General features: G+C 37.9%; 2 protein-coding genes across 5 annotated transcripts in view; one reads left to right on the plus strand and one right to left on the minus strand.

Annotated features, from left to right (window-relative positions):
* POC5 (POC5 centriolar protein) overlaps window positions 1–17,483 on the plus strand; it is a 34,448-nt gene extending 16,965 nt beyond the window's left edge. For 3 of the 4 annotated variants that reach the window (XM_007440760.4, XM_025174746.2, XM_088130468.1), the window contains 8 exons: window positions 1,009–1,185; window positions 1,395–1,511; window positions 2,064–2,243; window positions 5,179–5,341; window positions 9,006–9,184; window positions 10,525–10,638; window positions 11,554–11,730; window positions 14,604–17,483. In XM_007440760.4, the coding sequence (XP_007440822.1) occupies window positions 1,009–1,185; window positions 1,395–1,511; window positions 2,064–2,243; window positions 5,179–5,341; window positions 9,006–9,184; window positions 10,525–10,638; window positions 11,554–11,730; window positions 14,604–14,750 (1,254 nt within the window). In that variant the 3' untranslated portion in view covers window positions 14,751–17,483. The remainder of the gene's footprint in view (window positions 1–1,008; window positions 1,186–1,394; window positions 1,512–2,063; window positions 2,244–5,178; window positions 5,342–9,005; window positions 9,185–10,524; window positions 10,639–11,553; window positions 11,731–14,603) is intronic. The other variant, XM_088130470.1, reaches the window with a different exon arrangement.
* A 99-nt stretch (window positions 17,484–17,582) lies between these two features.
* Window positions 17,583–19,885, minus strand: part of ANKDD1B (ankyrin repeat and death domain containing 1B) — a 35,184-nt gene continuing 32,881 nt past the window's right edge. The window contains exons 14-15 of the mRNA XM_088130471.1: window positions 18,971–19,102; window positions 17,583–17,783 (exon numbers count right to left, since the gene is read on the minus strand). Coding sequence (XP_087986597.1) covers window positions 17,725–17,783; window positions 18,971–19,102 — 191 coding nt within the window. The 3' untranslated portion in view covers window positions 17,583–17,724. The remainder of the gene's footprint in view (window positions 17,784–18,970; window positions 19,103–19,885) is intronic.

Here is a 19,885-nt window from a genome sequence, read left to right on the forward strand (position 1 = left end):
TAGCCTCATGCTTTAACCACTACACCAAACTGGCTCTCTATTTGTACTTAGCTCCCCTGTAATACAATTACTGCATTAAACATTTTTGCCTTGTGTTTCTGATGCCTAGGTTCAAACTTTTTTTAATTCAGAAGAGTAATTACTTTTAATTAACTTTTAAAAGAGGTATCTAGTGAAGGAATTTCCATCTCAGAGAAGGCCTTTTATATTCTTTAAGGACAGTTGCTAAAAAGTTTTCAGTTTTGGATATCATCTGTGGTTTGTTCTCTTATTCTAGAGGATACCATGGTTTTTAATATCTCTGTTTTGCAGGTTTAAAAAAATATCATTGAATAGGAATTAGAAAGCTCCCTTCTACTATAACAAATGCATACCTAGAAAATGACATATTTTCAAATAACACAAGTTTATTATACCAAATGGAATATAACTGGCTGAATATTACAGAATTTTTAAAAATAAAATAAATGCAATATTTATAAGTGGATATTTTCTTGAAAAAAATATTCCAAAATACTTTATTAGTTTATTGCTGTGTAGAATATTGTCAGCTAAACCCTAGCTGCATCTTGCTTAAAAACAGGCAATTATTTTCTATTTTCAGAAAAGGATATATCATTTAACCCATCAGATTATGGAGGCTATTATTTTCTTTTTTTTAACCAAAGCAGCAAACAATTATGCAAAGGTATCATTTTCCAGAATGTTGCTACCCAATTGTCATCCATCATGTTTTGGGACCTAAATATGTTACTTGAATACTTTCCCCACAAACCAGTTGCCAAAGGGAGGCAAAATACTGTATACTTTTTTTTTCAGCACTTGCATATACCTTAATACAACACTGATAGTTAATCCATATCTTTGTCACGGAAGGTTTCTCAGAATTTCAGTGCAGCACTTAAAACAGTTGTATGTTTTAGTAAACAAATTGCTTATGTTTTTAGCAGTTAAAAGCTCAGACTGACCCTTGTTTCTCCACTAAATCATTCCTTCACTTCTCTTCAGACTAATGTTTTGACTGAGCTGAGGAAATGGAAACTTCATTTTATTGAACATCATACATTAGAAATGAGGCAAGAAAGAGAGAAACATGCAGCCCATGTGAGACAATTGACTAATCAGATGGAAAACTTGAAGGAATTGCTACATACTTATGAGATTTCCATAGGGAGAAAGGATGAGGTAACAAGTTCTAATTTATAGAAGGAATTTTTTACAAGGCCCACATTTTCCTTATTGGTTACTATTAAGAATGGCTTTGGCAGCAAATGTTTGGAGGGCCACCATTTCCCCATCCCTGGTCTATGTGCTTGATTTTAATGACCAAGTTTAAATAAATTAATTGCATAGTTAATGTTCTTTGTGCATTGTCTAATTTCTTTTTTGTTCAGGTAATTGCAAATCTAACACATGCAATTGAGAAACAAAAGGACAGGATAGAATTAATGAAGAAATTCACAAAATGGCGACTTCAGCATTTTGTAGGCAAACAAAAGGCCAGAGAAGAGGTATATATGGATTTGCTCAGTTGGATTCTTCAACATTAGAATTACTACAGTATATGTTAATCAAGATTTTTTAAAAATCCCATTTAAGAAACGGTATTTTAAAAACTGACCAGATTAACAGCTCTTCATCCTCTTTTCTATAAATAATCTATCTCAGTAAACTGTATTTGTGTTCAATCTAAACATGATATTTTGCACTTTAGGATTATGTTACAATCATCCCATGAGATCATGAACATAGAAATGTTAAAAATTTATTCATCCCTCCTGGTTTGCACTGGCAACTAAGCATAAGGCCTGAATTTTAACATGACCAATGCGGATTCAAGCTTTTGTTTGATTTCATGCTGGTAGTTATGGTTTGCTTACCACTGTATTATAGTTTGTATAAAAGTCAGTGTTTTAAAGATACTGAAATATATACCTAATACCTTTTATCCTCTTTATCGGTTCTGGTATGGTGCAACTACAGCTCAGCCAGAGTCCTGTTTTGGGAAGAGTTAAATAAACTGTACAGAAACTCAGATCTGCCTTGCTGATGTTTCTTTCCAGGTATACACAAACAGACTGGCTGATCGGCTGTATGAAATAGGTTTGTTGAAGAAAGCCTGGGCAGTTTGGCGATCCCACATTCGTAAAAAATGGAAAGAAACCATGGAAAGGGCTGTTCAGTCAAGTGCGGAATCTCTGCGTGCTGAATTGTCCAATGACTATGAAACAAAATTTCAAGCGGTAAGGAGGTTTCTAAAGAACTCTTTTCTGATGAATTTTTCAAGAGGTTTCCCCCACTTCCAATAAAGTAGAATGTAATGTAAGTCCCATTCTGTGAAAGATATTTATACCACGGTCTTGGACAGTAATGATGGGGGACTTTAATTATCAGTTCTGCTGATATACTCTGATGAGATACAGGTTTAAAGTTACAATAAGGAATGTGGGTACTTTCTATCAAATTAGCTGCCAGATTCTTTTCAGCAGAATCCTGTCCTCCTTACTGTAGATTTTCTATACTTGATTCAGTAACATTCTTGTCCAAATTAAGTCATATTGGTGATTCTTCCTCTCTCACAAATTGTAAGATCTTCTCTTAGATAACAGAAATCAAATGCACCTGATTCCATAATGGTATTTGTGAAAAAGATCTTACAATTATACTTTGTTACAAAAAAAATGAATGAGTCAGCAGTGCGGTAAGTCTCCAGAAGTGGAACTTCATCAACAAAAGTAGACTTTCCAGTGCACAGGAAGTAATAGTTCTCCTTTACTATTGGCCAAGCCCCCATCTTCAGTACTGTTTCTAGAAGGGCTCAAATAAACTGGAGCAGGTTCAGAGGAGAGTAATAGGTACAATTAGGGATTAGAAATTGAAGCATATAAAGAGAGATTGGAAGAATTAAGAATGTTTAGCCTTAAGAAGACCAATATGATAGCACTCAAGAGTGTTATCTAAATTAGACAACAGCTGGTTTTGACAATACTTCATTTCAGGAGAAAGGCCCCATAGGATTTACTTCCAGGAAATTTTAGATAGGATTGTAGGCTAAAGGTGGCTTTTCCTCCATTGACAATAACCAGTACTTCCCCCACCAGATGTCTTATCAGCCAATCAGCACTTTTCTGTTCTGCCTTAGCCTCATAAGGCTGAACTGTCCCCTTTCCCTCCCCACAGTTGCATCTGCAATTCTGATCTCATCCCTGCTCAAGAAGGTTAGGGAAAGACCAATTCTGCTGATTATCTGCCCCACAAAGTACAGCAAAAGGACAAGGAAACAATAGGCAGGCTAAACTTCTAGATTCCTTTTGAGTGCCTGACTGAGCCTCATCCTCAAGAGGGAAGGGAAGCCATTATTTCACTGCATCTTTAAGGGGCCTCAGCATCAAGCATTCACCAAGATATTGCAAACAATTGTAAACATTGCTGTCATTTCTTAGAGTCAGTGCACCCTTGCACTTATCTTTCTCGGCTTACTTCCCCTTCCTAGGCTTCTAGATTTTATTAAAATTATTTCTGTAAACCATTTCATGTGTACTAGGCTGAACTAGCTAGATAACAGCCTGATAGCACTCTTCAAATACCTGACAGTATGTCACAAAGAAGGTCACATGTATCCTCCATTCTTCTAGACTGGAGACACAAAATAATGGATTTAAATTATAGGAAGGCGAAATCCAAATGGAAGGTAAAAACTTTCCTAACACAGCAGCTCAACAGTGGGCCAGTTACACAGAGAAGTGGTGGGCCTTCCTTTCATTGGTGGGTTCAGGGAGAATCCATACAACTGTCTCTTAGAGTTTCTTTAATTTGGATAGTTCCATTTTACTCTCCAGTAAATTTTTATTTTTATGTCCAGTCCTGGGTGCCATGTTTAAAGAAGAATTTCAGACAAACAAGAATAGGTTCAGAGCAGGGTGTGAAGGTGATCAGGAGATTAGAAACTACCCAGAGAAGTGGTAGACTGACCTTTACTACATGTGTTCATGCAGAGATTAAGCAATGGTCAGGAGTGCTTCAAGTAGTTTTGTGGACTGAATTGGGATTGGACTAAATTGGTATTTCCAACTCTCTGATTCTGTAAGTTTCATTGGACCTGTGATATAAAGTGCTTGAATCTTCAAAACAGGTGTAATGAAAGCAAGAATTTTAACAACCAAGGGGGTTGGAATGTCAAAGTCTAAGGAGATTTGAATTTGGAGAAAATTCTATGGAAAATATTTGAAAAAAGAATCTATAAAGCAAAACTATACAGAATGGAAAAGTGTTTGGGGCATCATAAAACATACAGGAAAAATGTTTGCTAACAAAATCTAATAGGACTGGATTTCTTTCTATCTCAGATCCTGTAAGTCATCATTTGGGGATAATGTGTTAAACTCAGCAATTGTAGGTTGAATGCTTCAACCGTTTGATGGTGTCTTTAGATACTGGAAGTACCATAATGTATATAGTGGAAAGCATAATCATAGTTCTCCTTGTGCATGTGGGAACGGTATCAGTAAGAATATTGTCCAATTGGAACAATAAAATATTCCTTATGATAAAAGTTGTTCCTCTTGCCTCATATAACATAAAATATTGTTATATGATGTTGAATCAATGTAATATGCAGGCTTCCATGGCATCTTTAGGCAGAAAACACAATGCAGGCTCAAAATAATACCACAGTTTTGTTATACTAAGATGTTTTTAGTCATTTCAGCTGTGTGCTAATTGTATAAGTTTTAATATCAGTCAATTATAACTGATTGACTGATATAACAGCATTTTTTTCCCTAAATAATTTTCTAAACCTGGAGCCTTCTAGTGTTTTGGAACAAAACACTATCCTTCGCTATCAACCAAGTTACCTGGGGCTTATGAGAATTGTGTGTTCAACTTTGGGAAGGAGCCATTCTGCATGAGCTCATCCCACTTACCACTGTAGTCACGCCATTGCTGTAATATACATAGAGTAATGTCCGTTTCATCTTCTTTTAAAGCACTGAACATTGTACCCATTCCCCACAGCAGCTAAGAAACAGAAATTTATTGTAACTCAGTGTTGATTGCGTGTTTAACTTTTCTTTTCTTTAAAGGAGCCAATTGACTGAAATCTTCCCTCACCCTAATCTTTTATAAAATTTGCTAAGTCATTGTAATTAATTATAAATGTTTTTATTTCTTGGTTAGTTAAATGTCGCACTAGAGGAAACCAGATCTGAACTTATTGAAATGCAGAACAAAAGACAAGATTATGAAGATGCCATGAAAAAGGCCTTCATGCGTGGTGTCTGTGCACTGAATCTGGAAGCAATGACCATATTTCAGGGCAAAGACTTCAAATTTGACCCTGGTTAGTATTATAAGGGGAGTGAAAGTTTATTAGCATGCTGGCCCTATGTCAATGAGTAATCTATGCTAGCTTCTCTAATGTGGTGTTCTTCAGGTGTGTTAGGACTACAGTGCCCAGAATTCCCAACCAGTTGGAAAGGCTGAACTGATGTAAATTTTTCAGAATGTTTTCTGACCACAAAAATACAGCATTTTTCTGGAGCAGTAACAATGTTGCCTTGGGGTTAAGATGTCAATTAAGTAAATAGGGATACTTAAGATCTGCTCTAAGTTCCATTTTTGTGCTGGAAATAAATGCATTTTAAAAACTTTGTGGGGTGTAACTGTAGAGAAAACTATAACTCCTACAAATAACTCTGAGAGAACAAATCAGTACTTTTTTCCTCCTCCTTTTCAACCATGTTATCACCTTAATTTTGCTTCCTTGAAACAAAGGAAGTTTCCTTTTTTCCCAATTCCAGAGAAATTACTTTCTTCTCAAGTATATTGCTTTTTTTCATAGATTTGTGATTAAATAGCTTATCATGCTGTTAGCGTAGCTCTAAACATTCTGACTTTCTCCTTCAAAAACTACAAGTAGCCCTGCTTGAATCAGGCTTGATGGCTTGAAGAACAGAATCAGGAATGCTTTGAATTCAGATTAACCTACTTCATATATACTATATTAAGCTATAGTTTGTTTAACTGTGATTTCTTATATATACCACTGTTGGCTGGATTTATTCAATATGTTAAACCATAAGACATCGTTTCTAAATCACAGTGACTCTGTTTATATTCTAATCAAACCTACCACAATATGACTTAGTGAGAACCATGAAAAAAGTGCATGGAAATGAGGCCTGTGCTGTCCTTTGGATTAAAAGGCAAGAACAAGGTACTTCAGAATGTGTGGGGATACTAACATAGCATCCGTCTGCAAACAGGTCTTTCCCAGGACTGTGCTGCAACTGCAGAAGGTAGTTGTGCAGTTCTGGGAAAAGACCGCTACTTTAAGGTGCCATGTTTGCACCCTTGCATGCTCTGAAGCATTTTTTTGCCATCAAATTTAAAGCATAGCCCGAATGGAAAGTTCCAGGACTCCTATGCATTTGAGGATGCTAAAAGGTTTAGTGGGTTATTTTGTAATCTAATTAATTAAGGATCAAATGGAACAATGGGTGTCTGGTCAGCTGTAAGGCTTATCCTAACTGTGATTCTCAAAATTCAAGAGCATGAGCTTTTATTCCTCCACAATACTTGGTTTTGCACGTGCATGATATAAAATAGCCAAGGCTTATTGGATCTCATGTTGTGACTCAGTGCTTTGCTTTTTTATTTCTCTTCGTAAGGGAAGATTTTTAAACCTGAAATAATTAATTTACCACAAGGTGGCACTCTAGTACTTCATAATGTTCAATGGCAAGAGTTCCGTGTGTGTGTGTATGTGTTTGTGAACATGGACACTCTTGCTTTCTTTAAGGCTATGCCTCAAGGCTGCTTCATGTATGAGAGCAGCCACATACTTTACTGTGTCTTTATACGCATGCCATAGTTGATGCCAGAAGAATAAGAAATACCTTAGAAAAGGCAGTTGTTCCTACCAGACATCCTACTTGTAGGAAAACATGACACTTTGACAGTTTGTAGATGGAATTTGAGCGAAGATTATATTCCTCCCCATATACTTCAAAGGACCTTATGGGAAAGCTATCTTCTGACTGAAATGCTAATATTGCTAGGTGTAGTTTAGACCTGGACTTTGGACCCTAAAATAAAGTAAAGCTTTTTGAGGAAGTATTCCTCTGGAAGCTTGGCTGATTTGCATGAATCATTAAAACCAGACTCTGTATATTTTGTCCTGAATCTATTTTGTAGTGCTGTAAGCAATTATTGAGTCTTTTGAATTTGCCTGGGTCTGACAGCCTGTTAAGTGTTTTATTAATAAATTGGATGGCTCTTTTATAAACCTGTATGTGATTTGTGTCTTTACATTCCTTCCTACGTAATAGTTTTCCAATCCCAGGAATAGCCATTCCTCCATCTTTCAAGGAACACCTACTGAGTGCTGCTTAATCCGAAATTTATCTCCTCTGGAAAGATGTTGTATTGATCCTGAAAGTTTATCCACTTCTCCATGAAACTAAACCACAGTATTTTTAAATGTGACTACTCACCTAAGCATATGTGTCCTGCCTTTAGGCCAAATCATTTCCCCCTGCCCCAATAGCTGCCCCTTTAAAACTATGTGTGTACATCTGTGTGTGTGAAAAACAAATTCTGTGTCAAAATAGCAACATTAAAAACATAGTGATAAAAAGGAGGGGGAATACAACATAAACGGTCACTCATGCCCTGGTCACCTCCGGGTTGGACTACTGTAATGCGCTCTACATGGGGCTACCCTTGAAGAGTATCCGGAAGCTACAGCTGGTACAGAATGCAGCAGCGCGGACAGTTCTTAATGTCCCTAGGAGGGCACATATAACACCCCTGTTGCATGAGCTGCATTGGTTGCCAGTTTGTTTCCGGGTCCAATTCAAGGTGTTGGTCATCACCTTTAAAGCCCTTCATGGCATGGGACCAGGTTATCTGAGGAACCGCCTCGCCCTGGTCATCTCAGCCCGCCCCACTCGGTCCAGCAGAAGGGGCAGGTTGCAGACCCCACCCGTCAAGGAATTTCGATTGGTGGGGTCTAGGCAGAGAGCCTTTTCTGCTGTAGTACCCGCCCTATGGAACATCTTGCCGCCTGAGGTGCGGTGTGCCCCCTCCCTCATGGCCTTCAGGAAAGAGATCAAATCCTGGCTCTGCCAGAAGGCCTGGGGGCCACAGGGGGGCCCGCACCTGTGGAGATGGCTGGTGGGGTGAGGGGTTGTCTCCCCCCCCAGCATCTTACAGGTTTTTTAGGGCCAAATTATAGGAGGTTTTTAGGCCATTTTTATATATGTTTTTAAACTATTTATAGATTATGTTCATGTTTGGAGAGTCCTGTGTTTGAGCCGCCCAGAGTCACCCATTGGGGGAGATGGGCGGCATACAAATGTGAAAATGAATGAATGAATGAATGAATGAATGAATGAATGAATGAATGAATGAACCCACACACACACTATATACACAGAGAAAGACAGTTTTGTTTTCTCTTAAATCTAGTCTACAGGGTAAATTAAAAATGTCTTTGTAATTTGTGCAAACCCCCCCTCAACATAGATGGTAGGAAAGTGAGTTTTGCAATTTAAATATCATGCACTTGAAGGTTATTTGAACCAGGTGGGCTTCCAACTGTATTGGAGCATGGAGCAAAATTTGTTTATATATTCTGCCCTTTTTTTATTCTTATCCCTCTTCTTCCCTGTATTGAATTTAGATTATAATCTTTCTTTGCAAAGACCTAGGGGTGCGGTTAGCTATTAAACCTTTGTACTTTCCTGAATAAACTATCACATACAGAGGTAATAGATTATTATAGGGCTGGTAATTTTTGTAAGTCTGTCCATTGGGAAGTACAAATTATATAGTTTTTAATTTTTATACAACAGTGTGCTTTCTTTCCAATTTTGTTTGCAAAATTATATATAGAGATACATACTTATATAAAATAATTAGATATACAATATCTAAATATTAGCAATATTTATCTCCTTGTTATTCTGTAAAGTTCTGAATATTTGTTAATTTGTTTATAGTGGTTGATCTATCAGAAAAGAAAGCAGAACCTGGTGCTGGCACTGGTGGACCTACGGCAAAACTTTCTTCATTTCAGTATGATCAACCTATGCCATCTACTTCCTCACTGCCGCCACCACCACCACCTCCTCATTCTGTTCCAACTGCAGCTCCTAGTTCTACTCCTAAAGATGATCTGGTAAGTACTCATTTAACACAACCTTTATCAGTAGCAGATTTCAATTCCATTGAACAAATCTTAAAGCAGTTCAATAAATGAGGATAAATTATTAAATCAACATTACAAGGATATTGGGTCTGAAAAATCAAGGTAATATATTGATGCTAATATTTAGGATTAGGAAATGATGGTATGTACTGTGGAGTCCTTAGGGTTCTCTGAGCTTGGTTGTTTTCTTGCAAATGTTTCATTACCTGGCTAGGTAGCATCTTCAGTGCTAGAATGGAATGGGGTTTGCTCTCTGTTTACATATATACTGTGGCATGCCCTGCCAGTGTTGTGGGGGTGTGGGTTTTGTTTTGTTTTATTTTTTCCTCTGGTAGTTCCTTGATTAAGGTATTGTTTACTGCTTGTATGTCTAGTGGTAATCTTGGTGTTAATCTGTTTATCTGGGTGATGATTGCTGGTGAGATGTTCTGGTCTTTTGTCTTCCTTTCTATTGTCTCTTTTGAATAGTGTGTAGATGTTGTTTATCTCTGTGTGCCTGTTGATAGCTGCCTTGTCTGAATACCAAGCTTCCAAGAATTCCCTTGCATTTTTGGATTTAGCTTGGTCTAAGATGCTGACAGTTTCCCAGTTGAAACTATGGTTAAGTCTGTCCATGTGTTGTGAGATTAAGGAGATCTCATCATGTCTTCTGACTGCTAGTTGGTGTTCATGGATGCGCTCTGCTAGCGTTCTACCTGTCTGTCCTACATAGTGGCCGTTACAGTCCTTACGCTGTATCTTGTAGATGACTCCTGTTTTTTCTTCTTGGGCTACTGGGTCTTTTGGTTTGCTTAAGATGTTTTGGAGGGCTTTAATTGGCTTGTGTGCTACGGAGGTGCCATGTGGTTGTAATTGTCTGTTGGTAGTTTCTGAGACATTTCTGATGTATGGCAGTGTTATCCTTTTCATAGCTTGTGTGGGGTGTGTTGTAGTAAGCTGAGCAGTCAGGCACTTTTTGATAAAGTTGCATGGATATCCATTTTGTTGGAAGATGTTGTATAGGTGGTCTGTTTCCTTTTTCTGCTGTACTGGGTTGCTGCAATGCGTTTGTGCTAATTTGAATAATGTTCTTACACAGCTCCTCTTGTGGGAGGTTGGGTTGTTACTTTGGTAATGGAGTACTTGGTTAGTGTGGGTTGTCTTCCAATAGGCTTAGGTTTCTAAGGTTTCTAATTTCCTGTTCTTTCCTCTGCTGATGAGGATATCCAGGAAGGATAGTGTGTTGTTGTTTTCTTCCTCTCTCTTCGCTTCTGTTGATGGCATGTACTTAATCTAAATCAGTCTATTGCAGTCTTTTTCCTGTTTTGCAGTTTTCTTCACACCAAGGCCATGCAGTAACATCTCAAACCAGATTAGATTCTGCTGCTGTATTAACAACCTGTGGTGCTGCTATAGGATCAGGCACAACGTCTATTTCAAAACTGGTAAGATTGGTGTGCGAGAGTGCAGTGTGGATCAGGGAGGGTGCACAATGGTGCGGCATGGGTCAAGGAGGGTGTGCAAGTGGTTGGCACAGCATGAGTGCAGAGGGGCTGGGGGTGGGTGTGCGGGTGGGGAGACTTACCCCAGCAACCTCCAACCTTCCCTGCCAGCTTCCCTACTGACTTTCTGGGGAAGCTGGCAGGGAAGTTTGCAAATGGCGATTACATGATAATGGGGCACTGCAACAGGTCATAAGTGCGAACTGGTTGCCAAATGCCCAGATTGTGATCATGTGACTGCAGGGGTGCTGGGATAGCCAGAACTCCAAGGACCAGTCATAAACACCATTCATTCAGCACTGTTGTAACTTCAAATGGTTGCTGAACGAATGGTCAGAGGTTGAGGATTACTTGTATGTGTGTCCCTTTTCTTAAGTCAATCAGTCTAAAGTTCTTGCAATAGAGCAAGACAAAAAATGTTTGTTTTTGAAGTGCTGGGGTTGACTTGACAACAGCTCCTTTGGTATTATCAGGTAATCAATTTTGATTATGAAATGATTTAATGATATCTTTCCTATGAAATAACTAGAATCACTTGAAAGTACAATTCTAGACAAGAAATTAGATCAATGAACTGCTGCAAAGAATGGTAAGGAAAAGGACTCTGAGGGTGTGAATGTACAAATAGGACTGTGTTTCCAGGTATCAAGATTACAGAAAGAATGTGCCCCATTATTGTGAGAATTCACATATTAGGGTTTTGATGATCTAGGAACCAAAAGATTTTGTATTCACTTTTTTCCTGGCCAAAGATAGAGAAAAAATAATATTAACATACATAGTTCATAATTTAAAGCTGTCTTTGAAAAGTGCTATATGTTCCTTATATAATTAGGATTTTTGTTTGGCTTGCCACAGCCCATGACTAGGGTGGTGACATCAGCTCAACAGAAGGCTGGAAGGACAGTCACTGCTAAAATCACTGGTCGTCCAGATTTTGCAACAAAGAATCGTATTTGCAGTAACTTAGATGTGTTGGGTGTTTCGCCCCCCATGAATTCTGTTGTGGTGGAGAAACATCATCCCATCACTCAGGTAAATAATGAGTTCTGTGAATAACTTCTGCGTTTTATGTCTCCTTTTATTCTGTGACTGGTTTGCTTTAGGGTTCTGGGTAAAATGATTGTGGAGGTTCAGATTAGAAATGCCTACTGAATTAATTTGTGTACACTTTTAGGTTACTGTCTTTTGTCTGGCATGTGATGGAATCCTATATGTACTATTAGGCACTGAGCTATATATTTTTCTTTTGTTTATTTATTTTACTTTGCTTGTATACCACCCATTCCCAAAAAGGCTCAGGGTGGCTGATAGTATTGACATAAAACAATAATCCAAACTTGATATAGAATAGATATAGATACATCATTCATTCATATATATATATAAAGAAAAAGTTAAAAACTAGAAGATACAGCTCCCACACCTGCAAACATCACCTTCAGTTATACCACACCCTCTTCCTGCACTAGGTAGAACAGGTCAGTCTTCTTCAACATTTGCCTAAAGCCCAAGAGGGATTTATCAATGTGGAAATAAAACAGTAACATCTGTATTTGGTTTTGGTATAAATTTTGTATTTCTGGGTATTCAAAAGTATATATTTTGTAAATTTAAAGATTCATAAAAATAAATAGGAAGGAGACCCAAAATAACTTGAAGAGGATTAAGCATACTTAGTGATCTTTGGGGACTCCTGAATTTTGAATATCAGTTGGAAGCAAGAAACAGGAGTTAGGAGACTGGATTGATACCTTAGTGTTCTATAGCATTCTAAAGAGGCTGTTTTGTTAATTGGAATATGGAAACAGGAACATATGGAAGGTGCCAGATTTAATCTTGAGTTTCTCCAAATGAGGTTAGAAAAAATGCTGCTCTGGAATGATTCCAGTCCTTAAAGAGACTATGGAGGAACCAATTGTTTGACTCAGTATGAGGGAAATACTAATGGAGTCAGTTGCTAAGCTTCCAGAGTAATCATATGTTTCCATTTTCCTTGCTCTTCAGTTTGTTTGGGATTCCATGGTGCATACTAAGAAAGGGGAGTGTCTCTCAATATACATACCATGAGAACATAGGGAACTGGTGGCACAGTCCTCCTACACCTTTCTTGCCATTTAGATGTTTTCCTTGGATGAGCTGAGTAGCAGTTGCTAGAGGAAGATTGTGAAGGAGATTTCAAGCCCATCCCCTTATGAATCTGACCTTGCTCCTCCATTGGCATTACAGGAAATAGCTGAAAACTAAGGGAAAACACCTCCCTGGAGTGGGCAAGACTAAGGAAAATGAGTGGAGCTTGGGGAAGCCAACAGGCTAGATACCTCTGCATTCTAACTCTGAACTAGAATTCAGCATTGAATCCCAACCAAGCCTTAAATACATTTTTATTGTAAAAGAGCATGCCAGAATACAAGCATCACCTAAGAGAAGACCTGTTCACTGGTGACCAAGATGATACTGTCAACTTGTGGCACATGCAGCAGGATTTTCTTAGATTATCTTAATAATTGGCCAGTTCTTCATCAAAAGTTAAACAGAATTTTCTAGTTTGTTTGATGTGTGCTATCTTTTTGCTCTCCTCACCTTTTAGTATGTTCACAGATCTGTGTGTTAATTAGATTCATGTTTCTTTTCTGTCAGTTTCCTTTAAAATGCTACTATAAGGGGAAAAAAGTCAGTTAAAGCTTTTGAATGCAGTATTTCTTCAGTTCAGTCTAAATAAACACATATGGGCATTACTTTGTGACAAGTGGCAGGTTGTAAACTAGCATTACTTTAGCCATTTGGGACCAGGCAGATCTTACTTTGTTGATGGTCTTGCTTGGATAGAGCTCAGTAGAAATGGCCCAGCTGCCCTCATTTCTCTGGCCAGACAATGCTGGTTGAAGGATGAGCCCATGTTTGCTTTTCTCCTTGCTGTGATGTTTTTATTGGGAGACTAGGATGTGAACTCCCAGTGATCTTTGGAGACCTGACTGTGTTTGCAAAGAAGAATAAATTCCTTTCTCTTCTATATATTTCCATGGCAACTCAGCAAAGCACATGGAACGATGTACAGTATACAACTTTACTATTAGGTCCAACAAGATATGAGATTTACTAGTAAAGGTAAATGAGGGCAGAAGTTTTGCATTTGAGAAAAGTCTTTCTATGCTCATTTGTAGATCCTCTACAAGAGAGCTGCAGTATGTGAAAAGGCTGATAATCTTGCATCTCTGTGGGCTGGGAGGAAAGTCTGGGAGCTGGCTGCAGTAGATCATTGTTGTTCCATGTCCAAATGAAAGCAGGGTGTATTTGCTTCACTGCATAACTAGATGCTAGAAATAATATCTTCTTCATATAGCTGCAATCACTGTAGTCTACATCTAAAATGGCCCAGAAAATACACAATACACAATACACTGTAGTCTACATCTAAAACGGCCCAGAAAATACATGACACAAAATATTGTACTTTTAAGGCGATTGGGCTGCTAGTTTGACTTTCATACAGAGGAATTTTGATTTTTTGTTTGTTTGTTGTGGTAGTTTGTTTCTTTTTGTTTCAAGAATATCTTGAGAAAAGCTGTTAATATGGATTATCAGACAATCTAGACTATAGTCTACTGTTTTAAATTGTAGTGCTGGAACCTGTTCAGTGATATTGTCTAAACAGGTTTTTTATTGTCTAAATTACTAGACAGGTTTAACTGGTTTGTTAACTCAAGCTTGGGGTGGCTTAGTAAAATCTGAGGCTACTAGCTGAGCAATTACTTTGCTTCCTTCTTTTAGATGGAGATAGTTATGGAACAACTAAAAGTGTTCCTGGCCATTTGTGTTCTTTGTGTTCCCTTTTTATATTATTAAATTGTTTTACTTTGTGGGATTGGACAGAAAATAAATAATAACTTCCTGCTTATATCTTTCAGCAAACTATATCTCAAGCTACTGCTGCTAAATATCCTCGAACTCTGCACCAGTTTTCTAGTGCTATCAGCATAAGACATCTAGGACACAATGGGAAAACTCATACCGAGGCTCACAGCAACATCCAGTCAATAAAGGTAGTGGAGTAGGTTCGCAGGTTAAAATGCTTGTATTTTATTTTAAGTGTGTGGAGAAAATTTTCCAAGTTATAGTTTAAAATGCTCCCTAGTGTTTGCAGATTAATGGAATAATAACCCAAGGATGCATCATGTTTTTCCTCTCAGTAATGTAGATGTAAAGATATTCTGAAGCATAAAAAATACGCCACCCAAGTTGGCACAATGTAGTTCTGTATAACTGCAAATAAGGTATACTTGAAATTTTTACTTTCTTAAACTTATTAAATATGCTTATTTAATGTTTTTAATAAAAAGGAAGTATTGAACGTGTATATTCTAAAAAGTATTTCTGCTTTATACATTAATAAGAGCATAGATAATTTTGCCACATTCTGAATTGGGATCTAAATTGTCCATATAGTAATCAGACTTGAAATTCAGAAAGTGTTTGGTTCTGCTATATTTTATCTTCAACCATTCATAGGGCAAGAACATTGCAGAGAGAGTTTATTACTCTTACTCTATTTATTTACTATGGTGGGAATCCAACTGTGTGCTTCCATTAGTAGAAATAGTATTCACTGATACCCTCAACCCCAGCTGTACTCCCTCCAAATATGTTCTACAAGATCCTCCAATGTAGATTTTAAGGATGTGCAGAAATACTGGGGGGGGGGGGGGAGAGATGTGACATTATATTCTACCTTAAATGTGGATGAAGAAATAAATACCAGCATTTTATGTAAAATAGCAAAGCTGTGAGTCTTCTCCATGCTGGTAATTTTTTTCTGATTTTCCATTGCAATTTGCGGTGGGAACAATGAAGACTTGACAATTTCATGTTCATGGGTTTCATCTTCTTGTAGCTCCGTATACTTTTCCATTCTTGCTATCTCTTATGCTACTATAAGGAGACCACAGTAGGAAGTAATGCATAAAGGAATGTGGGAACTGATGTCAATGCTTAGAAAGAAGAAAAAGAGGCAGCGTGGAAGAAAGCAGTGACTTTGGTGTGCTAATGGTGCTTTATTAACTAGACCTCACCAATACGAGAGCTGTTTCTAGGATTTTTCCACCCATATTGCCCACCCTTGTGGTCAAATAGGAGTACCAACAGGGGAAGACAACCTGCTATAGCAACTTGCTTCCCCCTAAGGTAATGTTAGACAGAACTCTTAGGTGTACACCACTTGTATGCCTACTACTAAATGACTAACTGCAGCATAAAGCGATGATCTAGGTTTGTAAAATGGATGCAGGAGCTTAAGTAGTAAAACAGGTGTTGGAAGTGGTCAGACAAGTAATATACTAGGGATTGGGCTGTGTAGTGATTCAGATTTGAAAAGGAAAAGGTGATGGGAGGTGCATTTAGCCATGTTAGCACTTCAGATGCATCTTTTACATCCTAACAAAAGACATAGCTTCTTTAAGGCATTGCTGAAGTTGTTACACGAACAGCCCGTGTGCTCCAAATCACTTTTTCTCCTTCAAATCTGGATGGCTGCAGCTGTACCGTGGGTGTGTAGGCTCAGGCCCAAACCATATTTGTTTAGAAGCTTTTTTTGTTACGTGCAATAACTATTGCTAAAGGGGCAAATGTGGTTTAAATTTACACTAACAAAGTAAATAGTCTATTTATTTGCATCAGATTCCTAATATAAAGGCAAGGTCTGCCTCAGGTTGAGCTTGGCTCCTGGTTACTATATGGACACATCCATGACAACAGTATGGAAGTGCTTTACCACTACCTTCTTCATACATATATACACATCATGATATTCCCATTTGGGGTAAACAAGTACTCAAAAGGAATAAATAGTAAGCAAAAGCAGATGGAGGCAGAAAATAAGTGAAAAATAAACTAACTAAATCTAGTTTACACCAACACCATCACTATGCTTTTCCTATTTTCTGTCCTTGCACACCAGCTTTGTTTCTACCACACCCATCCACTGATTCATACTGCTTTTTGTTCTTTAAAGTTCTTATATCTTTCTCAGGACCTCATCACTACCATCCAACCAGATTTATTAGTCTTTTGCTTTTTGGTTTCTAATTCTCTACTCATGCATTATTTCTATATAACTTTATTACCAAAGAAATATGTTTAGGATTACAATTTAAATATCTTATAATTACCACCTTAGATCCAAGGTAGCAGTTTTGTACTTGGCACTGCTGTGTGCATATTTTCCTGTCAGATTTCTACCTCAAAGGGTCTCAAATATAAAGAAAGTCAAAAGGATTTGGTTATGAGATGAAAGTGCTTGGAGACAAAAGAGTTTGTATAGCCCTTTAAATCCTACTTCATTTGTTTTGTTCATAATCTAATGTGCTATTGTTTCCACACAACTGTTCTTGGAAAATATTTTATTTAAAATATCAAAGATTTTTAGAAGTATATTTGTAGAAGCAATGTAACTATCTTGTCTGAGGAAAATATTTCTTTGATTCTGCAGAAAAATAAACTGAAAGAGCACTATCTGCATGTTGTATGGCAGGATTGAAAATGTGCCCTCAGGTGCAAGTGGACTCCCATAGGAGACCCTCAGCCATACACAGAAAAAAAATAACCCACTACTGACTAAAATTGTTTTCAAGCAAACTTCCAGCCATTACTATGTTCATTTCCCCACTGCTTTTGGTATCTAAGAACTCATATAACCCCATATCCTTTCTTCCAGCTCCAAATGCAATTGCCAAATCTAGGTCACTCCTATTTTGCAGGACAAAAAAATTTGGGGTACAGCCACCCAAGATTTAAAAAAACGGAATTGGTAAGCTGGAGAATTCTGACTGGTGAAGTGGGATTGGAAAGAGTCAATGGAGGTTGAGAAGTCCTGGTTGGGTGGGGCTGCAAAGTTGATGGGGTGGGATATATTGCAGAAGTGATGAGAAGATGTTCAGGGCTTTCTTTATAGGGAAACATTGGAGCATTTGTTTGTAAATAATATTTTAATATTCATTTATTATTCCATGTCATTGTTTCAAATTCCCTTGAATTTCATGAAACTGAACATTTCTTGGATTCTGTGCCAGCATTATTTTCTGCTCTGAACTTTTCTGTAAGAGGAAATACTCTTGTTAGAATTCAGAAAACACAACATGCCTTTAATCTTTTTCAGGTGTGAATAGGTTCAGGCATAATTAACATACAAATTTTAGTAGCCACTCAACCATCTGTGCAACTTTAAACAAAAAAGTGTAGTTACTTAAAATGAGACTAATTTTATTACAGATTCATGAAGTTGAAATAAACCCCTTTCAAAATAAAACTGGCTTCTTGCTTTTACTAAGAAGTTGGATATATTGACTGGCTTACTGCCACTTTGTCTCTTACATGCTTATAAAGTCAACAGACTTTTAAGTTGCAATTCTGTGCTTACATAGAAATAATTCTATCAAACTCACTGAGTGTGGATTTTGCCTAGAAATGCATTCATACATCCATAATTATATTTGCAGGTCCTTGTTTTATTTTTTAAAAATTTTGATTATACTTCTCCCTGTCCAGCACGCTTGTGTAGCATATTGTTTTTCTTTTTTTGGTTAAAAGAGCATGTTCTCCCTCCCTGGATTGCCTCCCCATTTAAGTATTTGATTTATATCCCACCTTTCATTCAGGCAGCATACACAGTGCTCTCTCCTCCTATTTTCCCCCACAACAACAACCCTGTAGGGTAGGTTGGGCTGAGAAAGTGACTGGTCCCAAGTCACCCAGTCAGCTTTCATAGCTCAGGGTGGACTAGAACCTGGGTCTTCTTACTCCTGGTCCAACACCTGATTGGAAGTTGCTCTCTTCCTCCTCATTCCCTGCCCAGTGAGTACAGTTTGTTCCCTTTTTGCTACAAGAATCTATTATCTACAATACGTAGGCAGAGCGTTAGGTTAAAACAACTACATGAGGAATTCCCTGAAAACTCTGCTAGAAATACAAAGCTTTTAACAATCTAGACTCTTTCCCTGTCTGAAGTATGGAACCTCCCCGCTTTTACCACAGCAATCTATTCTGCTGGAACAGGACTGGAGAATAAGAGCCAGGTGAATGAAGTCATTTGGCTCCTGGAAAGAAGCTGCTTCAAGTGTTTTGAAGGGGCTTCTCCCTAGGAGGTGTTGCTTGAAGACCCTTTCAGGTAAGAGCATCTTTGTAAATCAGCTCTCTGTAATCTAACTTTGTCCTGAATCTTTCCCAGAAGGGAAAGGAGAAGCACTCTAACAGGATCTAAGTGATGTTTACAACAATTGCTCACCAGCCAGTTGCTGAAATCCCCCGCTCACCAGATCCTCATATAAGTGTTTAATGGGATTCTGGCCAGCCATGAGAACACCATGTAACCAGATTAGAAACATTCTGTGTCCATGTTCCTTGTAGCTCTTTTTCCCTAGAGGAAAATGTTATACAAAATGTTAGCCTACTGTTTGGAGAAAATGTTTCTATGTCACATTTTTGGCTGCAAAGATCTGTTTCAAAAGTGTTTGCCTAGATTCTTAAGCTTTTTTGTTGGAAATGGAAGGTGGAAGAGATTGGTAGGGGTAGAGCATAATGAAGAACAGGCCTATTAACCTCTTTTGCTCCCTTCACGAATTCTTAAGGGGAAACATGAAGAGATCTACTGCATATATAGAAATGTCTTTTCAGCAGCAGTTTGCAAATACATAGAGGTAGAGGTACTGTTGAGGTAGATGTTACATGAATGAGACATAAACAAAAATCTGATGACAATAGTCTTTTTTAATACTAAAAAGTTGTTGTAGGAGACTGTTATTCAGCCCCCTTCAGCGCCACTCGATTAGCACAGTCAAAATGTCACTTCCCGAGTTGTTTTTGCTATCTAGGATGAAAGTTATGGAGGTTCTGTATCTTTCTCTCCACAGGTGAGGCAATAGCTTTGGCCTGTATGATTTTGAGAAAATAACAGGAATGGAAAGGATTAAGTAGCCTTTCCTGATCTGTTGTTTGTTAAATCGCTTGATTTTTTTTTTTTTTAATCTTTGGATCTCCCATGTAACATCCAGGGAACTTTACAGATAACATCTATCTCAGAAGCAGCTGCACTGTGCCACAATAAACGCTTCCTTTCGGTAGCATGGGCATGTCCACCCACAGTTGGATATGCATTTGGGAGGGGGTTTATTGCCCCACTCCTCTTATCTAAGTATTTTCA

This window comes from Python bivittatus, unplaced genomic scaffold, assembly GCF_059951505.1.
Source record: "Python bivittatus isolate LINGU-HERP-01145 unplaced genomic scaffold, Pbiv_v1 ctg000850_np1212, whole genome shotgun sequence".
Taxonomy (NCBI): domain Eukaryota; kingdom Metazoa; phylum Chordata; class Lepidosauria; order Squamata; family Pythonidae; genus Python; species Python bivittatus.